At 45.0% G+C, this 18,547-nt stretch overlaps 1 protein-coding gene across 8 annotated transcripts in view; it reads right to left on the bottom strand.

Annotated features, from left to right (window-relative positions):
• LOC142487239 (zona pellucida-binding protein 2-like) overlaps positions 1–18,547 on the bottom strand; it is a 222,357-nt gene that overhangs the window by 108,596 nt on the left and 95,214 nt on the right. For all 8 annotated transcript variants that reach the window (XR_012799172.1, XR_012799173.1, XM_075586153.1 and 5 more), the window contains one exon: positions 14,761–14,979. Coding sequence is in view for 6 of the 8 variants with exons in the window: in XM_075586153.1 (XP_075442268.1) it covers positions 14,761–14,979 (219 nt within the window). In the remaining 2 variants the exon portion in view is untranslated. The remainder of the gene's footprint in view (positions 1–14,760; positions 14,980–18,547) is intronic.

Raw genomic sequence — 18,547 nt, 5'->3', positions numbered from 1 at the left:
CTAACCAGTGTACTTTCAATAATTAGTTGCATGTGATAGTGTTTGAATGTGTGTGTGTATCTTGGATCATAGAGTATGCGTAAGAGGTCTAATCAGGTGCCAGATGAATCTGCTTGAGAATAACAAACCCAATTTGAGAATGACACAGCTTGTTACAAGTTTCACAAACCCATGTATTATCAGAGTGGGAATCTGAGATTTCCACATACTACTTTCATCTTTTCTGCTTTTCTTCAATGCTCTGCATCAAAGCCACCACATGTTAATCTAAACTCAGATGTTCCCTTCAAATTGGAATGGACTCTGTACACCTCTCTCACCCTCCTACATTGGTGTAAAATGGCTTCATATCATTTTTACACATGGTGCCACCAAACAGGGCAACCAAATTTTCTAGAGCTGTTTGAAATTTTGCTGTACAATATATGTATGTATGTATATCTTTATTTCTATCGCACTTACAGTGTACTCTGCGATTTAAAAAGAGACAATACAGTACAAGGAATTATAATACAATACGGGCAACAAAGTCAGACAATAGGAAAGGAAATCCCTGTGCCTGAGAGTTTACAATCTAAGTGGTACAGTATGTTGGGAGATTTACATAGACAGCAGGTGAGGGGCAAAACGTTCAGTAGATGGCAGTGCTTGGTCACAATGGTTGGTAGGAGCAACTATGGGTGAGGGACAGCTGCCATGAAATGCTTCATGTATGAGGTGAGTTACCTTACAGGGAAAATAAAGTAAATAAAATGGGGATAGGAGCAGAAAGTAAATGACAACATAAGGCAAGGAGAGTAACATTTATTCAAAGTGCAAGACAGGGAGCTCAATTGCACCTGTATTCAGTAGTTTATTCCTAAATAATTTAATCAGATGCTTATTTTAGCATAATTCACAGCTGTTAGTGTGCAGTTTTGCTTGTTGCACTTGCTATGCAGCAGGCATAAGCTTAAAGGCATCCATGTTAAAGTGTATATTGTAGCAGCAAAAAGTGACACACAATATAATTGCTCATTATATGTCTGTAACGCGTACTCACCACAAACGAGGCGAGACCGTGGGGCTGCGGTAGGAATTGGTATAGAACGCCGACCACAACCACGAGGGCGCGTCTAGAGTGTAGGATAGTATTGCAAGCCGGGTCAGGGTGTCACGGTGGACACAGAACTTATCAACACCTTTATATTTTTGGGTACTCGATTGAACACAACAAGGAGCAAAATAAATTGTGATTTATTTCCTGGGTTGACAAACACACGACATCTGCATAATATACTTAAAACAACACTTATTGGGATAAGGGAACAAAATAGATTGTCCATTGCATGCAAGTGCAAGAAATGCAGTCTTGGTTTAATGGTCCCATGGCTAGATCGCAACTTGCCAACCTAATTACTCAGCCACCTCAAAGAATTTCGTAGAGATTCGTTAGAATTCGTTCGGGAGTCACCAGGGCTAACGAATTCCGAAGTTTGGGGTAAATCCTTAGTTACATTATTAACCCCTTTCCTTCTGGAACGGCTGCCACTGTGCTGGAACAAAGTCTTGCGTAAAGCGTAGTCACATCATGGATCATATGAATCACCCCTGGGACAGCTCGGTAGGCACAATTATAGGCGATTCCTGGCTACGTTTAACATGAGCACCCAATCCCCGTTGTGAGAATATTTAACCCACCAATAGCCGCGTTGCCCGCAGTTTGCAAAACCGGGCAAAAAGGCTTCCCGGTTTGCAAAGCGCATGTGTCAGCTTGACACCCAGGCAACTTAGAATACCTGGGGTACACCCTCTTTCTGGTGCCTCTTAGTCTGAAGTTTGGCGCGAAGGTGTCAATGGCCTGGGATCTACAACTTCTCAGGAATCCGGCCATGTATACATTAGGGTGCTCTGCGGTCTTTCATCCCTGTCACTTCTTTAGACTGAGGGGCGCCTGGTCAGCGGAATCCCTTTGAAGTGTCAGGAATAAAATACCTGCAGCTCATTCACCCCCAACCTATTTACAGGTCAGAGGAATTTTTCCCGGGCTAATAGAAACAGTTCCTGCCCATACAGTTTAAATACACAGTTTACACACTCTAATAAAACATTATGTTCTGGGTGTATTTTTACTGCAATTCTTTCATGTAAGGTTATGTTGTGTTTTATTACATGTGCACACCAAAAACCAGGTGCTGGGTGCTTCCAATCTCGAGTTAGCTTTCCTAATTGAAATGCCGGCTTCGGGGAAGCAAGTTCACCGAATTCTCACGTCAAATGACACAGTTCCCACGTCAATTGACTGGCCGCCTTTCAAGTTAGAAAGTTAACCGAGAAATGGATACATGCTATTGGTAAACCTAACCGCAAACCACTTATCCAATTGACTTGTGGTTACAGGCCAAACCCATAGAAAATGGATACCCATGCTTTACACCAGGCCTGCCCAACTCATAAAGCGAGAAGGGCCGAACTGCTCCAAGGAAAAAAAATTTGGGCCGCACGGGTTAAATCATCATCATCATCATCTCTCCTCATCATCATCATCCTCATATCTCCCCCAAAACCCCTCACTATCAATCTTTACGATACTCCCCATCTATCTCTCATACCCCCATCTCTCCCCCTCACCCACACAATACCCCCCTCCACATTAAACACACAATACCCCCCTCCACATCAAACACACAATACCCCCTCCACATCAAACATACAATACCCCCCTCCACATCCCCCCAGCCCATTCCATGTCAGCATCCCCCCCCCCACAAGTCAGCATCCCCCCATGTCTCTCTTCCCTCAATATGACACTCTCTCCCCCTACCCTTAATGACACTCTCTCCCCCTCCCCTCAATATGACTCTCCCCCTCCCCTCAATATGACTCTCCCCCCTCCCCTCAATGTGACACTCTCCCCCTCCCCTCAATGTGACACTCTCCCCCTCCCCTCAATGTGACACTCTCCCCCTCCCCTCAATATGACACTCTCTCCCCCACCTGCAACTCACATCAAACCCTCCCCCTGCAACTCACATCACTCTCACCCTCCCCCTGCAACTCACATCAGTATCTCCCCCCCTGCAACTCACATCACACCCTCCCCCTGCAACTCACATAACTCTCACCCTCCCCCTGCAACACACATCAGTATCTCCCCCCCCTGCAACTCACATCACACCCTCCCCCTGCAACTCACATCACTCTCACCCTCCCCCTGCAACTCACATCAGTATCTCCCCCCCCCTGCACCTCACATCACTCTCTCTCCCCCCCCCCTGCACCTCACATCACTCTCTCTCCCCCCCCTGCACCTCACATCACTCTCTCCCCCCTGCACCTCACATCACTCTCTCCCCCCCAGCACCTCACATCACTCTCTCCCCCCACTGCCCCTCACATGTCAGCAGCCCAGCCCCCCTCACTAGTCAGCAGCCCAGCCCCCCTCACTTGTCAGCAGCCCACCCCCCCTCACTTGTCTGCAGCCCACCCCCCCTCACTTGTCAGCAGCCCACCCCCCCACCAGCCCGTTTTTCACAACCACCCACCCCCCACCATTCACATACCCCCCCCTCTCTCACCTCTCTCTTAGATCAGCTCAGCACATCCTCTCCCCGGTACTAAGCCCCGCCCCCTGCATGCTCTGACCTCCCCAGCAGCAGCCTGCTATTGAAAAAAATAAAACACACGGCTGCTGCTGCCCCGCGCACCGCAAAACCTGGGGGCTGGGAAGGAGAGGGAGGGGGCTGGGAGAGGGAGGGGGCTGGGAGGGAGAGAGAGGGAGGGGGCTGGGAGGGAGAGGGAGGGGGCTGGGAGGGAGAGGGAGGGAGGGGGCTGGGAGGAGAGATGAATCGCAGCCATTTTTTTTAAACTTTTTTTTTTTTTTAATTTATTTAATTAACTGGCGCCCGGCCAGAGTCATCACGGGCCGGGCCGCACAGAGAGGCCAGACGGGCCGCATGTGGCCCGCGGGCCGTATGTTGTGCAGCCCTGCTTTAGTACATGGTAGACAGACAGAACCCCTATAGAAAGCACTCTGATCCAGTGTGAAATGGTGAAATTCTTAAAATGACTTTATTAAATGACACTATCGTTAAAATATTGGGGTTTAAAACAATGATTAAATAGTACCAAGTGATTCTTACTCTATGGATAGGTATATCCAGATGAGTGTACAGTGGTATATTAATGTCCAGTGTCAGGATAATTCACCGGCTCTAGTAGTCCTCTATGGAGTGGGTCTGCTAGGGTTGTGATATGGAGGTAACGGCAATTTTAGCCACAAATGTAGTGCCCCTGTAATTTAGTACTAATAGGTGCACTAATAAATAGGACCTGTACTATGCTGTTATTGTACTACAGCTATTAGTACATTATAGATACGATGTAACAGATCTAGGTCTAGGTGCACCTAATGTTGTGTTCCTAGCACTAGCTCCTGTGATGGAGTTTATGAATATAGTAACGTAGTGCTTTACACATATAAAGTCCAAGTATAATAGGATGATACTCGAAAGAACATTAGTACTGTGAAATATATTGCAGGTGAATATGGTGGCACTGCTGTAACTACTGTATAAGCTTATACTGAGTTATCAGCTGAGTACTGATCCTTGTAGGGTACATATACCGGTCAACTTGAAAGACCTTCCCCTAATTGGATCAGTGCTCCTCACATGTGGTGGTAGTCTGGCACTCCAGGGGTTAATTCCTGGTTTGGTTGCCGTTTTGCTTAGTATATTTCCCCCTTAAGCTAAATGCTGTGGTAGGGGATTAGCATTCAGGCTTCCTATGTTAGTGTAATAATATACTGCCAGAATTGCTGTGTGCCGTTACTATTGGGTGACTTTTAAGATCATTGGATCTTATGACAGTCCATTACTGTGCACGGGCTGGGACACGCTGACTCTCTGAATCTCTCTGAGTCAGTGTACATGAACTCCGGTGCCGCGCGTGCACGTGGTCACGTGTTTACAAATCTATCTGCTTTCTGGATCTACGACTAACAAGAGGGCAAGACAATTTGGTAGAAACAACTGTCCATCGTAAACCAACAGCCACTAACAACCTTCTAGAGGCCACCAGTCACCACCCTAATACCCTAATCAGGGGGATACCAGTAGGCCAGTTCCTACGACTCAGGAGAAACTGCAGCACAACTGCAGAATTTGAAACACAGGCCAAAACAATGGCCCAACGCTTCAAAACAAGAGTATACAGTAATAAAAATATAAAAACAGCATACAAAAGAGCCAAATACTCTCCACGTTCCAACTTACTTACTGATAAAATATCAACTAATGAGACAAAAGTGATACGCTTTATTGGCACTTATAATAAACAGTGGAATCTAGCAAGGGAAGTCTTTCGCAAACATTGGCATATTCTGGAGGCAGACGAGGACATTAAGGAAGTCATTCCCGCCCATCCATCAATGGTGAGCAGGAGAGCAAAAAATCTCAAAGACATCCTGGTCCATAGCCACTATACGGAAACTCCCACTAAATCATGGCTACCACCTAAACCGTCTGGTAGCTACCCATGCCATCACTGCAAAGCATGCCAAAATATCATAACCAGCAAAACATTCCAAAATTGGAATAATTCTCAAACTTATCAGATAAGGAAATTCATCACCTGCCAAAGTTTTGGCGTCATCTATCAAGGCCTCTGCAAGTGTGGGAAGATCTATATAGGCAAAACAAAACGCCAATTTAAACAACGAGTTCTAGAACACATTGGTACGATACGTACACTGGCGACACACTTTATTCGAGCTTGGCTAGTCCCACGAATTCGGGTATACCCGGGTGTATTGAGGTTTGTGACTGTTTTCTGCCCGAGTACATTGAGTTATTTTCCAAGCAGGGATTGAAGCATTTTATTCCCGCTGGCTGCAATACTGCACAGTATATATATATAAACTGCATTACAATTCATGAATTTATGCCATCTGGTAGACACGCGAAGCATTGCAGCCTATTAAATCCTAATCATTATCATTTAACAGATCAGCCGCCCATCAGCCAGGCATGAACCCAGGCTGGGAAGGCAAATGCAACGGGGCTTGTCAGAGGTTAGGAGTGGCGCATTCCAGGTATCTGCCAGGTACATACCGGGTATTTACTCGAATAAAGTGTGTCGGTGCAGTAACAATGTTGATACCCCACTCGCGAGGCATGTTAACTCTTGTCAAGAAGGAAACATCAAATCTATACTTTTTATAGGAATAGACCAATTCTCCTTGGGTCAGAGGAAAGGTGACATAGACACTGTGCTCCTACAGAAGGAAGCACGATGGATCTATAACCTTAAAGCTCTTACACCAAGAGGCCTCAATGAAGGATTTGTCTATAGTCCCTTTATCTAAGCCCTCAAGAACATCTGAACACTAGAGACTGTAAGGAATGCAAAACTCAACCATCCACAGAATATAATATTTCATTCCTCTGTAATACATATGTGGACACAGTACTATACGTCTCATATTTTGCCAGTCTACACACACACACAACATACAAGGAATCATCAATCACATAAGGTATGAAACAGACAAACACAAGTATATCTAATTACAAATTATTTATTATTCAAACAATTGGTGTCATAATTGTGACAGTCAAATAGCAGGCAACTTTAAATGGCATACAGTTAATACAAGCTTCAGCAAATTGCCATATATAACATCACAGCAGCATGTCACAGTTTTAAAGAGTCACAGGCATTAAAGATACAGATCGCTGGTTTAAATTCCTATCAGCTACCAGCCTCACAGTGCACATGCGCAAAGAACTAATGGGGTCACTACAGGTTAATCCAAGCGCTATAAATACCTTGCTAAGACATAGGAAACCTTCTGATTACCCAAGCCTTGACAAAGCACTCGCGAAACGCGCGCGTCGGCAAACACGTGACCACGTGCACGCGCGGCACCGGAGTTCATGTACACTGACTCAGAGAGATTCAGAGAGTCAGCGTGTCCCAGCCCGTGCACAGTAATGGACTGTCATAAGATCCAATGATCTTAAAAGTCACCCAATAGTAACGGCACACAGCAATTCTGGCAGTATATTATTACACTAACATAGGAAGCCTGAATGCTAATCCCCTACCACAGCATTTAGCTTAAGGGGGAAATATACTAAGCAAAACGGCAACCAAACCAGGAATTAACCCCTGGAGTGCCAGACTACCACCACATGTGAGGAGCACTGATCCAATTAGGGGAAGGTCTTTCAAGTTGACCGGTATATGTACCCTACAAGGATCAGTACTCAGCTGATAACTCAGTATAAGCTTATACAGTAGTTACAGCAGTGCCACCATATTCACCTGCAATATATTTCACAGTACTAATGTTCTTTCGAGTATCATCCTATTATACTTGGAATTTATATGTGTAAAGCACTACGTTACTATATTCATAAACTCCATCACAGGAGCTAGTGCTAGGAACACAACATTAGGTGCACCTAGACCTAGATCTGTTACATCGTATCTATAATGTACTAATAGCTGTAGTACAATAACAGCATAGTACAGGTCCTATTTTTTAGTGCACCTATTAGTACTAAATTACAGGGGCACTACATTTGTGGCTAAAATTGCCGTTACCTCCATATCACAACCCTAGCAGACCCACTCCATAGAGGACTACTAGGGCCGGTGAATTATCCTAACACTGGACATTAATATACCACTGTACACTCATCTGGATATACATATCCATAGAATAAGAATCACTTGGTACTATTTAATCATTGTTTTAAACCCCAATATTTTAACGATAGTGTCATTTAATAAAGTCATTTTAAGAATTTCACCACTTCACACTGGATCAGAGTGCTTTCTATAGGGGTTCTGTCTGTCTACCATGTACTAAGTTATATGCCCCTTGTAGCACCATTTCCCAAACTTTACACATAAGCTGCAGCGGGGGTAAACCATAAGTGTATCCCGCAGCCCTGCTTTACACAGACTGCTTAATTACAGCCACGCTTCTTCAATCAGTGCTTACTGTGGTGCTCACTACTCCCATCTTGTGTATCCACAGAATACAGCAGGCAATATATTTTCTGTTAATACAGCAGGCAGGGAATGGCCTGCAAAGGGGGGGTAAAAAGTCTGGGATGGGGCAAACACAGCAATACATGGCAAATAAGTTTAACCCCTTCATTCCCAATACGAGGGGGGGATGACCAGCCAGGTATAACACCTTTATTTAGGCCTGATCACCTCCATACTCGTCACACAGGGTTATAGAGGACAGGACAGCGTAAACGTAGTACTTGCCAAGTCTAGGAGTGGAGAGTAGCGGATCATTGGGGTACGTAGCCGGAGTCAGGATTGGAGAAAGCAGAGTCGTCATAAAGCCAAAGCCAGGGTCAGTGCAGGAGAGAGCAGGATCGTCATATTCCAAAGCCAGGGTTGGTGCAGGAGAGTGGAACACAGACAAATGGGGGAGCACAGTATGAGGGAAAGTGTGTTTAAGGAAGGCAAATCTTCTTAACTGGTGACCAGCGGGGTGGAATCACCCCAGTTGATTCATCAGCTGGGAGATGGACTCAGTGAGCGGGAAAATACATTTATGTATAGAAATGTATATATCACTTACACGGCCTTGAGTAAGTTCTATTACATCAAGGTATCTTTTACTTCCAGCTCTTCCTTATGGTGTGATTTCCTTCTTTATTGTCGTCGTCTCGCACTGGTTCGGGGATGGTTCTATACTTCTCACTGCAAACTTGACTTCTTCCTCCTAGAAGTCTCCCTCTCACAGAAAGAAAGCAGTTAAATCAATGCAAATAATGTGCAAACAAAGGCTGAGGTACGGGGAGGTAATGGGAGAATTATAGGTTAATATCCATCACTCACACGGGCTAATGTGAGTGTTCTCCCGTTAAGATATCTTGATATCACCTCTTCCAAGTCTCTGGTGATGAATCACCAGGAAACTCCAAAGATGGAGTCTAATGATGCTTTGCAATTGCCTCAAATAGACAAACAAATAAAATTCATTAAAGCATGTGTAACCACCTTATGTAAGGTGAGGGAGGGAGGAAGGGACGGGGGGATGAAGGAAAAAATATAAATTCAACTACTCACACGGACCGGTGTGAGTACACACTGGTAGAGGTATTTTTAACTTCTTTGAGTTGCGATGTACTCGTGTCTTCTTTAAGTTCAGGGTAGGCGTTATTCCTCCATGCAGAAATGAATTAAAAACTGCAGCGTTTGAGACTGTAGTCAGGGCAGATGAAGACTTTATTAAAAGATAAAAAATAAATAAAACAAAATAGTGCTGAACAATAAAGCACTCAAAGGAATGACACCAAAAACATAGGGAGTCGCTCGGTGGTAAGTGGTAGGTGGTCGCTGTCTCCGCGTCCGGATTCAGGGCTACATCACTTCCGGCTCCTCTATGGTGGCTGCAAATGTCCAGAATTATGAGCAACGCGTTTCGCCCTTTGCTGGGCTTCCTAAGGCTCTTTAGATAGGGATGGGCCAGACACTAGTTTGTTATATACTGTGGCTGGCCAACCGCTTTTCTTCTTTAATTAATTTTGTTCCAACAGTTTCTCTGATTGCTACCACAATTGAGTTGTGCGCGCATCCAGGGGTGAGTTGCGCGCGCATCCTCGCACATTTGTATTTCAAATTGGAGTGAAAATGGGATCATACGTAATTGTATGTTTAACAAGTCTGGGACGGGGCAAACACAGCAATGCATGGATACAAGTTTAACCCCTTCATTCCCAATGCGAGGGGGGGATGACCAGCCAGGTATAACACCTTTATTTAGGCCTGATCACCTCCATACTCGTCACACAGAGTTATAGAGGACAGGACAGCGTAAACGTAGTACTTGCTGGGTCTAGGAGTGGAGTGTAGCGGATCGTTGGGGTATGTAGCCGGAGTCAGGATTGGAGAAAGCAGAGTCGTCGTAAAGCCAAAGCCAGGGTCAGTGCAGGAGAGAGCAGGATCGTCATATTCCAAAGCCAGGGTCGGTGCAGGAGAGTATCAGAATGTCCAAGGTCCAAGGCAGGGTAAGGCAGCAGGGTAGGAATCAGGCAAGGCAGGATGCAGCGAGGTTCAGCGTCACAAACAGAAGTTATGCTCGGCAAAGCAGGAGAGTACTGACGGGTTATATAAGGAACCTCCCTCCAATGGGAGTCAAACAGGAAGTGTAGGAACCCTCACTGATAGGCTGCTGGATCATGCAGGTGCGTCCTATTATGCAGCCGATTAGGAGTGGGGGTGGAACCTCTAGCGTGCGCCCCGCGCGGAACCCGCTGGCAACCCGGTCGCGCGCCACTCGTGCGCATCACGGCACCTGCGTCAGTGCGGGGGCTGAGACCAGAGGCAGGACACAAGACGAGGGGGGAGGAACGTGTGCGACTGCTGTGCCGCTTACCTCCGTCGTCAGAGCGGGGGCGGAGACCACGGGACGCTGGAGAGAGTGCGTACCACGCATGCGTCGCGCGTCACCACCGCTGGGGGGGCAGTGTATCCTGGACGTGGAGACCGATGGAGCCCGTGCGAACCGCTGCTGGGATGCCCTCCCTGAGTGCCTCTGGAACCTGACGGACAGGTGAGGGTTAAGGGGACAGAACCGCTGGAATGGCGAATCCTCACAATGTCATTACCCAGAATTCCTGGCCGCAGTGTGATTAGTGGGGAAAGCATGTTTGTTAATCAGTCTGAAACATGTTAATGTGCTTGAGTGTTCTTTATCATTGTGAATTCCCTAAACTGTTGGTTTCTGATTGTGAAACATTTTATTGTAGCCATATTTGTCTCTTATTTAATTGGCAAACATGAAAAAATGCTTGAAAGCTTGTATACTAGAGACCTTTCTAGGTCCAATGAAAGCTGTTATACTACCTATTTTCCTTTTTGTACATGAAACCCATAGCACTGAGTGAAATAGAACATGTTATAATCTGCTTACATTTCCTATAATACATCAAATTACATGTCTGACTGTAACGAGTGCTCACCACAAACAAGGCGGAACCGCGAGGCTGAGGTGGGGATATTGATAGCCACCGACCAACAACCGAGCAGCCACGCCCGGAGTGCAGAGTGGTAGTCGTGTGGCCGGGTGCGGTTAAGAGAGGTCAGGTTGGTCGTGGTACTTGCCGTGGTCAAGGAGTGGAGATATCGGATAGTCGTTGGTGCAGTGCCGGGGTCCAGGGGTATAGAGAGTAGAATAGTCGAGTCTGTAGCTGTGGTCAGAGAAGTCAGGAGTCCGGGTGCAAGCTGAGGTCAAACAACAAGGATCAAACAAGACAAGGCAGGGCAGCAGGAAAATTGAGTTAAACACGTCACAAGAGATTATGCTCAGCCAGTTTGCAGGAGGGCTGGCTGAGCATGTAAAGGACAGTTAGCCAATGGTGAGGCACCACACAGGTGCAAGGTAACTGATTGCATTACCCCGCAGCTGTAGGCGGTCCTGCTATCACAAGTATGATGTGTACCAATAGGCAGGGGCTGAGTCAGTAGCAGCTTTGGGATAATGGATGCAGTTATCCCCCTGTTTGCCGGTGTCTGCGCGATGTCGGCGTGTAGAGGGTGCATGCTGTGCGCTGCAAATGTCGCCACGGGGGTGAAGCCTGAAGACGGCCCCTGCAGTGTCTGGCCCTAAGAGCGCGGCGCATGCGCACAAGTTACAGCTGACGCACGTCACCCGTGACGTCGCGGGATGAGTGATGGAGGCAGGGCTTCACAGCGATCCTCACACTGACACATTTACTTCCACCTACCCCATTCTACATATGTCCAAGTATATTATTTACAGAATGGTCCTCAGTTCCTCTGATATCCACTACAATAATTATATTAAATATGGCCCTTTTGTTATGTGACCCTAGAGACCACTTGAGGCCTAAAATGTAGAACTGTTTATTTATCTTAAGCTACATGTAGCACATTGTTTAAATAAGATTGTCAAATATGAGACTATGTCAATGTTGAATCTTCTGAGTATCAGTTAAACAGAGATGTTGGCCTTAATGCAATAACACTTTTCTAAGTTGCATGCAGATGAGTATGTTTTTTCTCTCTAGGTATCTCCTGTGCCAGTGCAAATACATGGAGATTACTCCTTACCAAGTGAGGAGTAGGAGAAAACTTTCAACAAATCAGACTATTAGCCCCTACAAAGCTCCCTGCTCTCCTCCTCATAGCAGTTCTCTGTCTAGCCGTCACAGTGGGAGAAAAAAAAAGACCATCAATCAAGAAACACAAGTACAAGAGAAAAAGATCTTAGAGCAGAGCAGGAGAGCTCTGCATAACCAACACACAAAGGCTATGCCTAAAAAGTGGCAGAGCAGAGAAGCTCTGCACAACAGCTGGCAACGCAGACAAGCTCTGCACAAAAGGCTATATTTCCATTCACTTGTAGCGGCACGGAGGGACTAGAAGGAATGGTGTGATCCTAAATGGATACAAATAATACTAATTTTCTATAATTATCTATTTACATTAATAAAGATCCATCCTCGTTATTCATTTTACAAATGAGCGGTGGTCGAGATCTAGCCTTTCCTAGGTACAGGGCGCCCACTTCCAAAGGCTTACCCTGATCGGGACCTTGTTCCGGGTGTCCTGGACCGAGATTCAGCAGAAAATCCTGACCGGGACCTAGTCCTGGAACTGTTTTCGGCAAGAAATCCTGACCACGACGTTCTAAAACGAGAACTTTGTCCTCGTGTCTGACTTAATCTCTGCAGGGCAGACTTTCCTAGCTTCAAAACTAAGCCGGTTGCTCTGCTATTTGGAACAGAGCAACTTTGAAAAGCCCGCCATAGTTTCATTGACTCTGCTATGCTATGCTATGTTCAGCATGGAGGAAGGAGGAGTGACCAATCAGAGCATGGGAATTCCTCCCCGCCAGCCAATAGAAACAGGAGCTCGTCGCTGGACTGACGTCAGAGGAGGAGTCGTGCCAAGCCGGCTTGAAAAGCCGGGTGAGCGGGAAATATGATTTAGTCAATGGGATAAGCGCCTACGAGCTTTATCTCCCCCAGCTAACTCATTGCCACCCGCTGGGCAGACTCTACCAAGTCTGGCAGATACAAAAAGGTGTCCCCACAGGGTGCCCTTTGTTCTCCAGACTTAGCAATTCACCCTTCCAAATGGTCTTCTCACTTCTGGACATAGTCTCCCCTTTGAACTACGGACTCTATATAGAGACATGCCGGCGTCTATGCTTATACCCTGTCTGACTGTATAGAGACTTATAGTAAATGTCTAAAACATTATAAAGTACACTTTAATACAGTATTGGGGAACCTTATACTTATAAGGGAAATGGATTTGGGATATGTGGGCTCGAAATCCAGGAGTCTGGGGGACACTGGGTTTCCCCGGTGTAATTCACCCCGCGTTCCGGAAAATCATACCTGCTCGTTGGGGAGAATTAAATGACTCCCGGTAACTTCGCCCCCCAAACTCCTGCAAACAAAATAATTGTATTTCTAACCAAATATCCTCGCTAAAACTGACACACAAGAAATCTCAGTTCTAGGGCCAAGGGAACATGTAAACAGAAAAAAGCAGAGGTGACTTTATTTTCAAGATATATTATCCCTCGTCCCTGGCTTATGGTGCTCATCTAGCTACCAGGGACCCCACAGTTTCAGGGGTAACCAGAGGGCTTAACCTTTATTATGTAGCCTGGTCACACTGTTGATTAATTTATCCTATAAATCCATATTCAGAGTAGCTGGAGTTCAATTAATTCTTCTTTTCATAAAGACATATGTTCAAGATCAAAAAGAAATAGAAAGACGAAAAAGATCCTTGCACTTTGAATAAATTCCCTTTTATTATGCGATATACCACTTATCTGTTGGGTCTGTCTTTGCTTTATGTTGCCATTTAATTGCTGCTCCCATCCCCATTTTACGTACTTTATATTCCCTGTATTGTAATTTTGTAATGTGATGCAAACACTGTTGATGCTATATAAATACAATTATACATATATACAATATATACACACACACACACAACATATTTTTCCATTATAGGAAGGCTGCATAGGTGTTCAGCAAATGCCAAGAGTTGAAAACCACTAGAAAACAAGAGGCTGAAGACACAGTAGGCAATTTAAAAATAGAACTAAAATCTAGTCTAAACGTAAGGTTGCCATGTTTACATACTATTCTGGCCCAGGCTCACTGTCACTAATGAGCAGGATCAGGTAGTTAAACTTGTCTCCTTTAAATGCACAGAGTCCTTCTATTCTCTGCAACTTTATTGGAAGGGGCATACAGAATGTAACTTGCAGGCAACATTTGTGGAGAGAAGGTAATAAATAATGCTTTTCTGGGGAAACAGTGAAAGATGGTGAGTAGAACTATGGCTGCTGGTTGGAAAATAAATCATGCTTTCCTGTGCAAGCAGGAACCAACTAACAGGGGAAGGTTAGGCAAACCATCTCAAATGTGAGCAGAGGGGGGTTGCAAAGGCAACAGGCTGGGAAGCTACTAGGGGAAGTTACATTGTTGCAACTGAGGAGTGATAGCAGCCTCAGAACAGGGAAAACCCTTACAGGTTCCAAAACACACACATTTCCAGGCTAAACATGCATTAATGATTTAAAAAGTTTTCTAGTTTAAAACCTAGTAAATATATATAATTGACTCTAGTTGTCTTTGGTCTTAAATGGGATAACATCTTTCATATAGGGGGATAGAACAAATGATTAAAAGCCACGAGTTTACAAACATGGGTTTGCATTTTCACAATAACTAACAATCTCTCTCTCCTACTTACCATCAACCTGCAGTTTTAGGGTATGCATTACTGCTTTGATTTCTTCTGTAGTTATGTGACAATGTGTGCTGTGCAGCTGTATCTGGCACTGCAGATCGCTAACCAAATTCTCTATGTTTTGCAATAATGCAGTTGTAAACTTCGAAAATGAATTGTTTTCACAATCATCTATTGAAAATGTGGAAAAAAACTGTATACTTTTGCCAGGCATATGATACACTGCAAAACAAAAACAAAAATGATATAGAGTTTATTACATTGAAAATTCAAGCATAAAATACTATATTTATAGTACAGTCTACAACCAAATTGTCTATTAAGAAAGTTGGAATTGAATTCATCTGAGGTGGGATAAACCTCTCTGCCTATTGATCCCAAATGGAAGAAACATTCTAACTAAATGTGTTACATTTCATATAGATACAAAGAAAACAAAAGAATATGAACATGTATCAAGGCACACTGTTTGGGAGCACAATACAGTCAGTACATACTATAGCTCACAATTGATAAGCAGCTGGCTTGTGTCGCACTTACGTACTGTACTTTTTGGTTGTCAAATATTACTACCAGTGGTGTGGACTATTACATGGTACAAATATCATTTGTTTTAGTTCTGTAAGGTTTGAAATTATGGTCATTAGTTAATTTATTGTTTGCTGAAATTATTCTTACTTGCATTATTCTGCAATGCAAGTTCTTGCAGTTACATAAAGAATTATTCGAGGATGTGATGTCAACAATAAAAGATTATATTTTAAATTATTGTACCAATTTGTAATGTTCATATTAAACATAACATTTACACAGAAATATTAAAAGAATAAAAGAACTTTACACTAAATAATGTAAAAAAATAATCTTTGAATTATTTGCAATTATAGGCTAAAGCTGGTAAATTCCAGGCATTATTGAAATCCCTACTCTCTGATTGGATAATGCCTGGAATTTTAACCAATCAGTAATGGCCCGGAATTTTTGGCACCCTGCCAAGTTTTTCAGCCAATCAGCTTTCAGTTCTCATTCACAAAGATATTTGCTCTTAGAAAGGGGATGTGATTGGACAGGAGGTAGCAGCAAGGCACTGACTCCTCCCCACCCTGCCTACAGAGAGCTCCGAACAGGAGAGTGAGGGGAAAGGTTTGTGTGTCTGTTATGGGTCTAAAAGGGGGCAGTGTAGAGGGAGAAAGGGGGTGGCCCGGGATTAAAGGGGTTGCACCCCATTTGGCCATCCCCTGACCTCACCAGGGAGACAAGGGGTTAACTGGGCTGAGGTCCAGAAATGTGATTTAACCCTTGTTATGACATGAAAATGTGTATTCCCGTTCCCATGTTTCATTGTAATATCTGGTTTAATCAGTGTCTGCATCACACACACACTAGAATCCATCCGGGAGTACAAGGGTTAATAGTTCTTTAATGATTATAGCCCTTTGTGTAATTTTCCTGCCTTTTCAGGCACCATTTTGCAGGGTCCCATAGGCCGCCATTGGGGCTCCATGTGTTTCAATGGCGAATCTTGCTGTTTGGGTCCTGTTTCCTGTGAAGACCAGCAGATGGCGTCCGAGAGGAGGAGCGGCGGTTTCCCATTGTAAGTCAATGGGCCCATTGACTTCAATGGAGAATCCTCGAAAGGAGCTTTTCCAGGAACGAGTTGGCTGCCGTCCAAACCGCAAAAACCGCAAAGCAGATACATTTTCAATAAGAGAGCTTTGATCACTTAGCAGTCAAGTTCAACGACAAGTGGCGTGGGAATAAACATTTCTAGAGCACCTAGAAATAAAATTCTTTTTGCCCCTAGTTCCTAGGCCTCCCCCCACTCGACCACCACCGGGTCCCCGAACCCTGGACCCCCAATAAGGGTCGAACCGAGAAGAGCGGGTCGCGCCATAGGTTCTACGGCTAAGTGTGAGAAGCTGAAATTTAGGAATCCATAGCTCTGGTTCCGGAGGGTCCAGAGGATCAGAGTTTGGGGTACCTGTAGTCACTGCTCCGGCATCGCTGCAGAACCATCCTTGACCCTCTTGGACCAACCCGACGGAGTATGGACCCCCTTGAAAGTTCGGGACTTTTCCCATAGACTCCAATGGCGGCCAATCTCCATTGACCGGCTATGGCGGAAAACCCCCATTGACTTCAACAGCGGCGTCGCCCCGTTGAAAGTCTATGGTGGCGGATTCCCATAGCCGCCAACGGCGGCGATTTGCCATTGAAAGTCTATGGTGGCGGAGCCCGTTGTTTTCAATGGGGATTTAGTGAAAAACCGTGATTTAATTTACAGCGGAGTTTTTTGTATTAAAATAGGAAACGGTTTAAGGTGTATTTGTGTAACTCTGGTTCCGAAGGTCGTAGCAAGTCGCAAATTGGACCATAGGGTGTCCCAGTTCCGGCATTGAGAACTGGGAAGTTTGGACCCGCTGGACCCAACGGAACCGGATATTTTAATATGTTTGTGTTTTATCTTTCATACTGTATCCCAAAGCAGGGATAAAACCCAGAGGAAACTCCTTTGCATACCAGGGTAGCATATGGCCATAGAGGCGACCCAATGTCTAGGACTTAAGTATTGTTCAGAGGATTTTGTCACCCTCACTGTTTACCTGAGGGCGGAGACGGCTCAAACCAGAGCAGTCTTTAAGTGTCCCATTTCACACCTCACAACAAAGAATATCCTGCCAGGAATTCCGTTTGGTAGACTAGCTGGCATTCCTGATGCAGATGAGGGGCTACAGAAATGAGAACCCAGAGCTCTAATGCGCATGTGTCAACTAGCAGGGGGGCATGTATCCAAATGTGTTCCCACGTTAAAGAGTGGCTAGAGGTAATTGAAGACCAATCACCTGTACTCAATGTTAAGGATAGGGTACAAAAGGTTTATAAACTGTTGTCCACCCTTTATCCTTTGTCTTCTGATATCATCTGAATTGTTACCTGATTGCGAGAGAATTGCTATGCAACATACTTCTCATCCCCCATCCCCAAAGTAAGTGTACTTCTTGTCTTGTTACTGTACTATATCGTGTGTTCACCTATCCAAAGGAATAAATATACTTTATTATATCTAAGCCTCGTTCAGTTCAAACCCAGTATTTGGTGTAAATTACAACCTGTCATAAGCTATCGTCACAAGCAGCAGAGTGTTTTATTGGTGTTTGTGTCTTCTGTTGGTGTGTGTTTTATGGGTGTAGATGGGGCAGCAGAGTCTGTTTTGTTGGTGTCTGCTGTGTGTGTTTTGTGTGTGTAGAGGGGGGGACTGCAGTGTGTGTGTCTTCAGTCTGTGTTTTGTGGGTGGAGGAGGGGTGCAGAGTGTTTTGTTGGTGTGTGTGTGTGTGTGTGTGTGTGTGTGTGTGTCTGCAGTGTGTGGGTTTACAGGGGCTGCAGTGGGTGTGGGGAGGGGGCTGCTGGTGTTTTTGTGAATGTAGAGGTGGCAGAGTCTGTTTTGTTGGTTTGTGTATGTTTTGTGGGTGCAGAGGGGGGCTGCAGTGTTTTTTGTGGGTGGAGAAGGGGTGCAGAGTGTTTTGTGTGTCAGTTTACAGGGGCTGCAGTGGGTGTAGACGGGGCGGCTGGTGTGTATTTTGTGAATGTAGAGGGGGCAGCAGTCTGTTTTATTGGTGTGTGTGTATCTGCAGTGTGTTTTGTGGGTGTAGAAGGGGGTTGCAGTGTGTGTGTGTGTCAGAGGGTGGAGGAGGGCTGCAGAGTGTGTTTTGGTGTATGTGGTGTGTCTGCAATTTTGTGGGTTTACAGGGGGGCTACAGTGTGTGTTTCTGTGTTTGTGGGTGAAGAGGGG

The sequence above is a fragment of the Ascaphus truei genome, chromosome 2 (genome assembly GCF_040206685.1).
Source record: "Ascaphus truei isolate aAscTru1 chromosome 2, aAscTru1.hap1, whole genome shotgun sequence".
Classification (NCBI taxonomy): domain Eukaryota; kingdom Metazoa; phylum Chordata; class Amphibia; order Anura; family Ascaphidae; genus Ascaphus; species Ascaphus truei.
The sequence above is the reverse complement of the archived record's forward strand: the minus strand, read 5'-3'. Positions and strand labels throughout refer to the sequence as shown.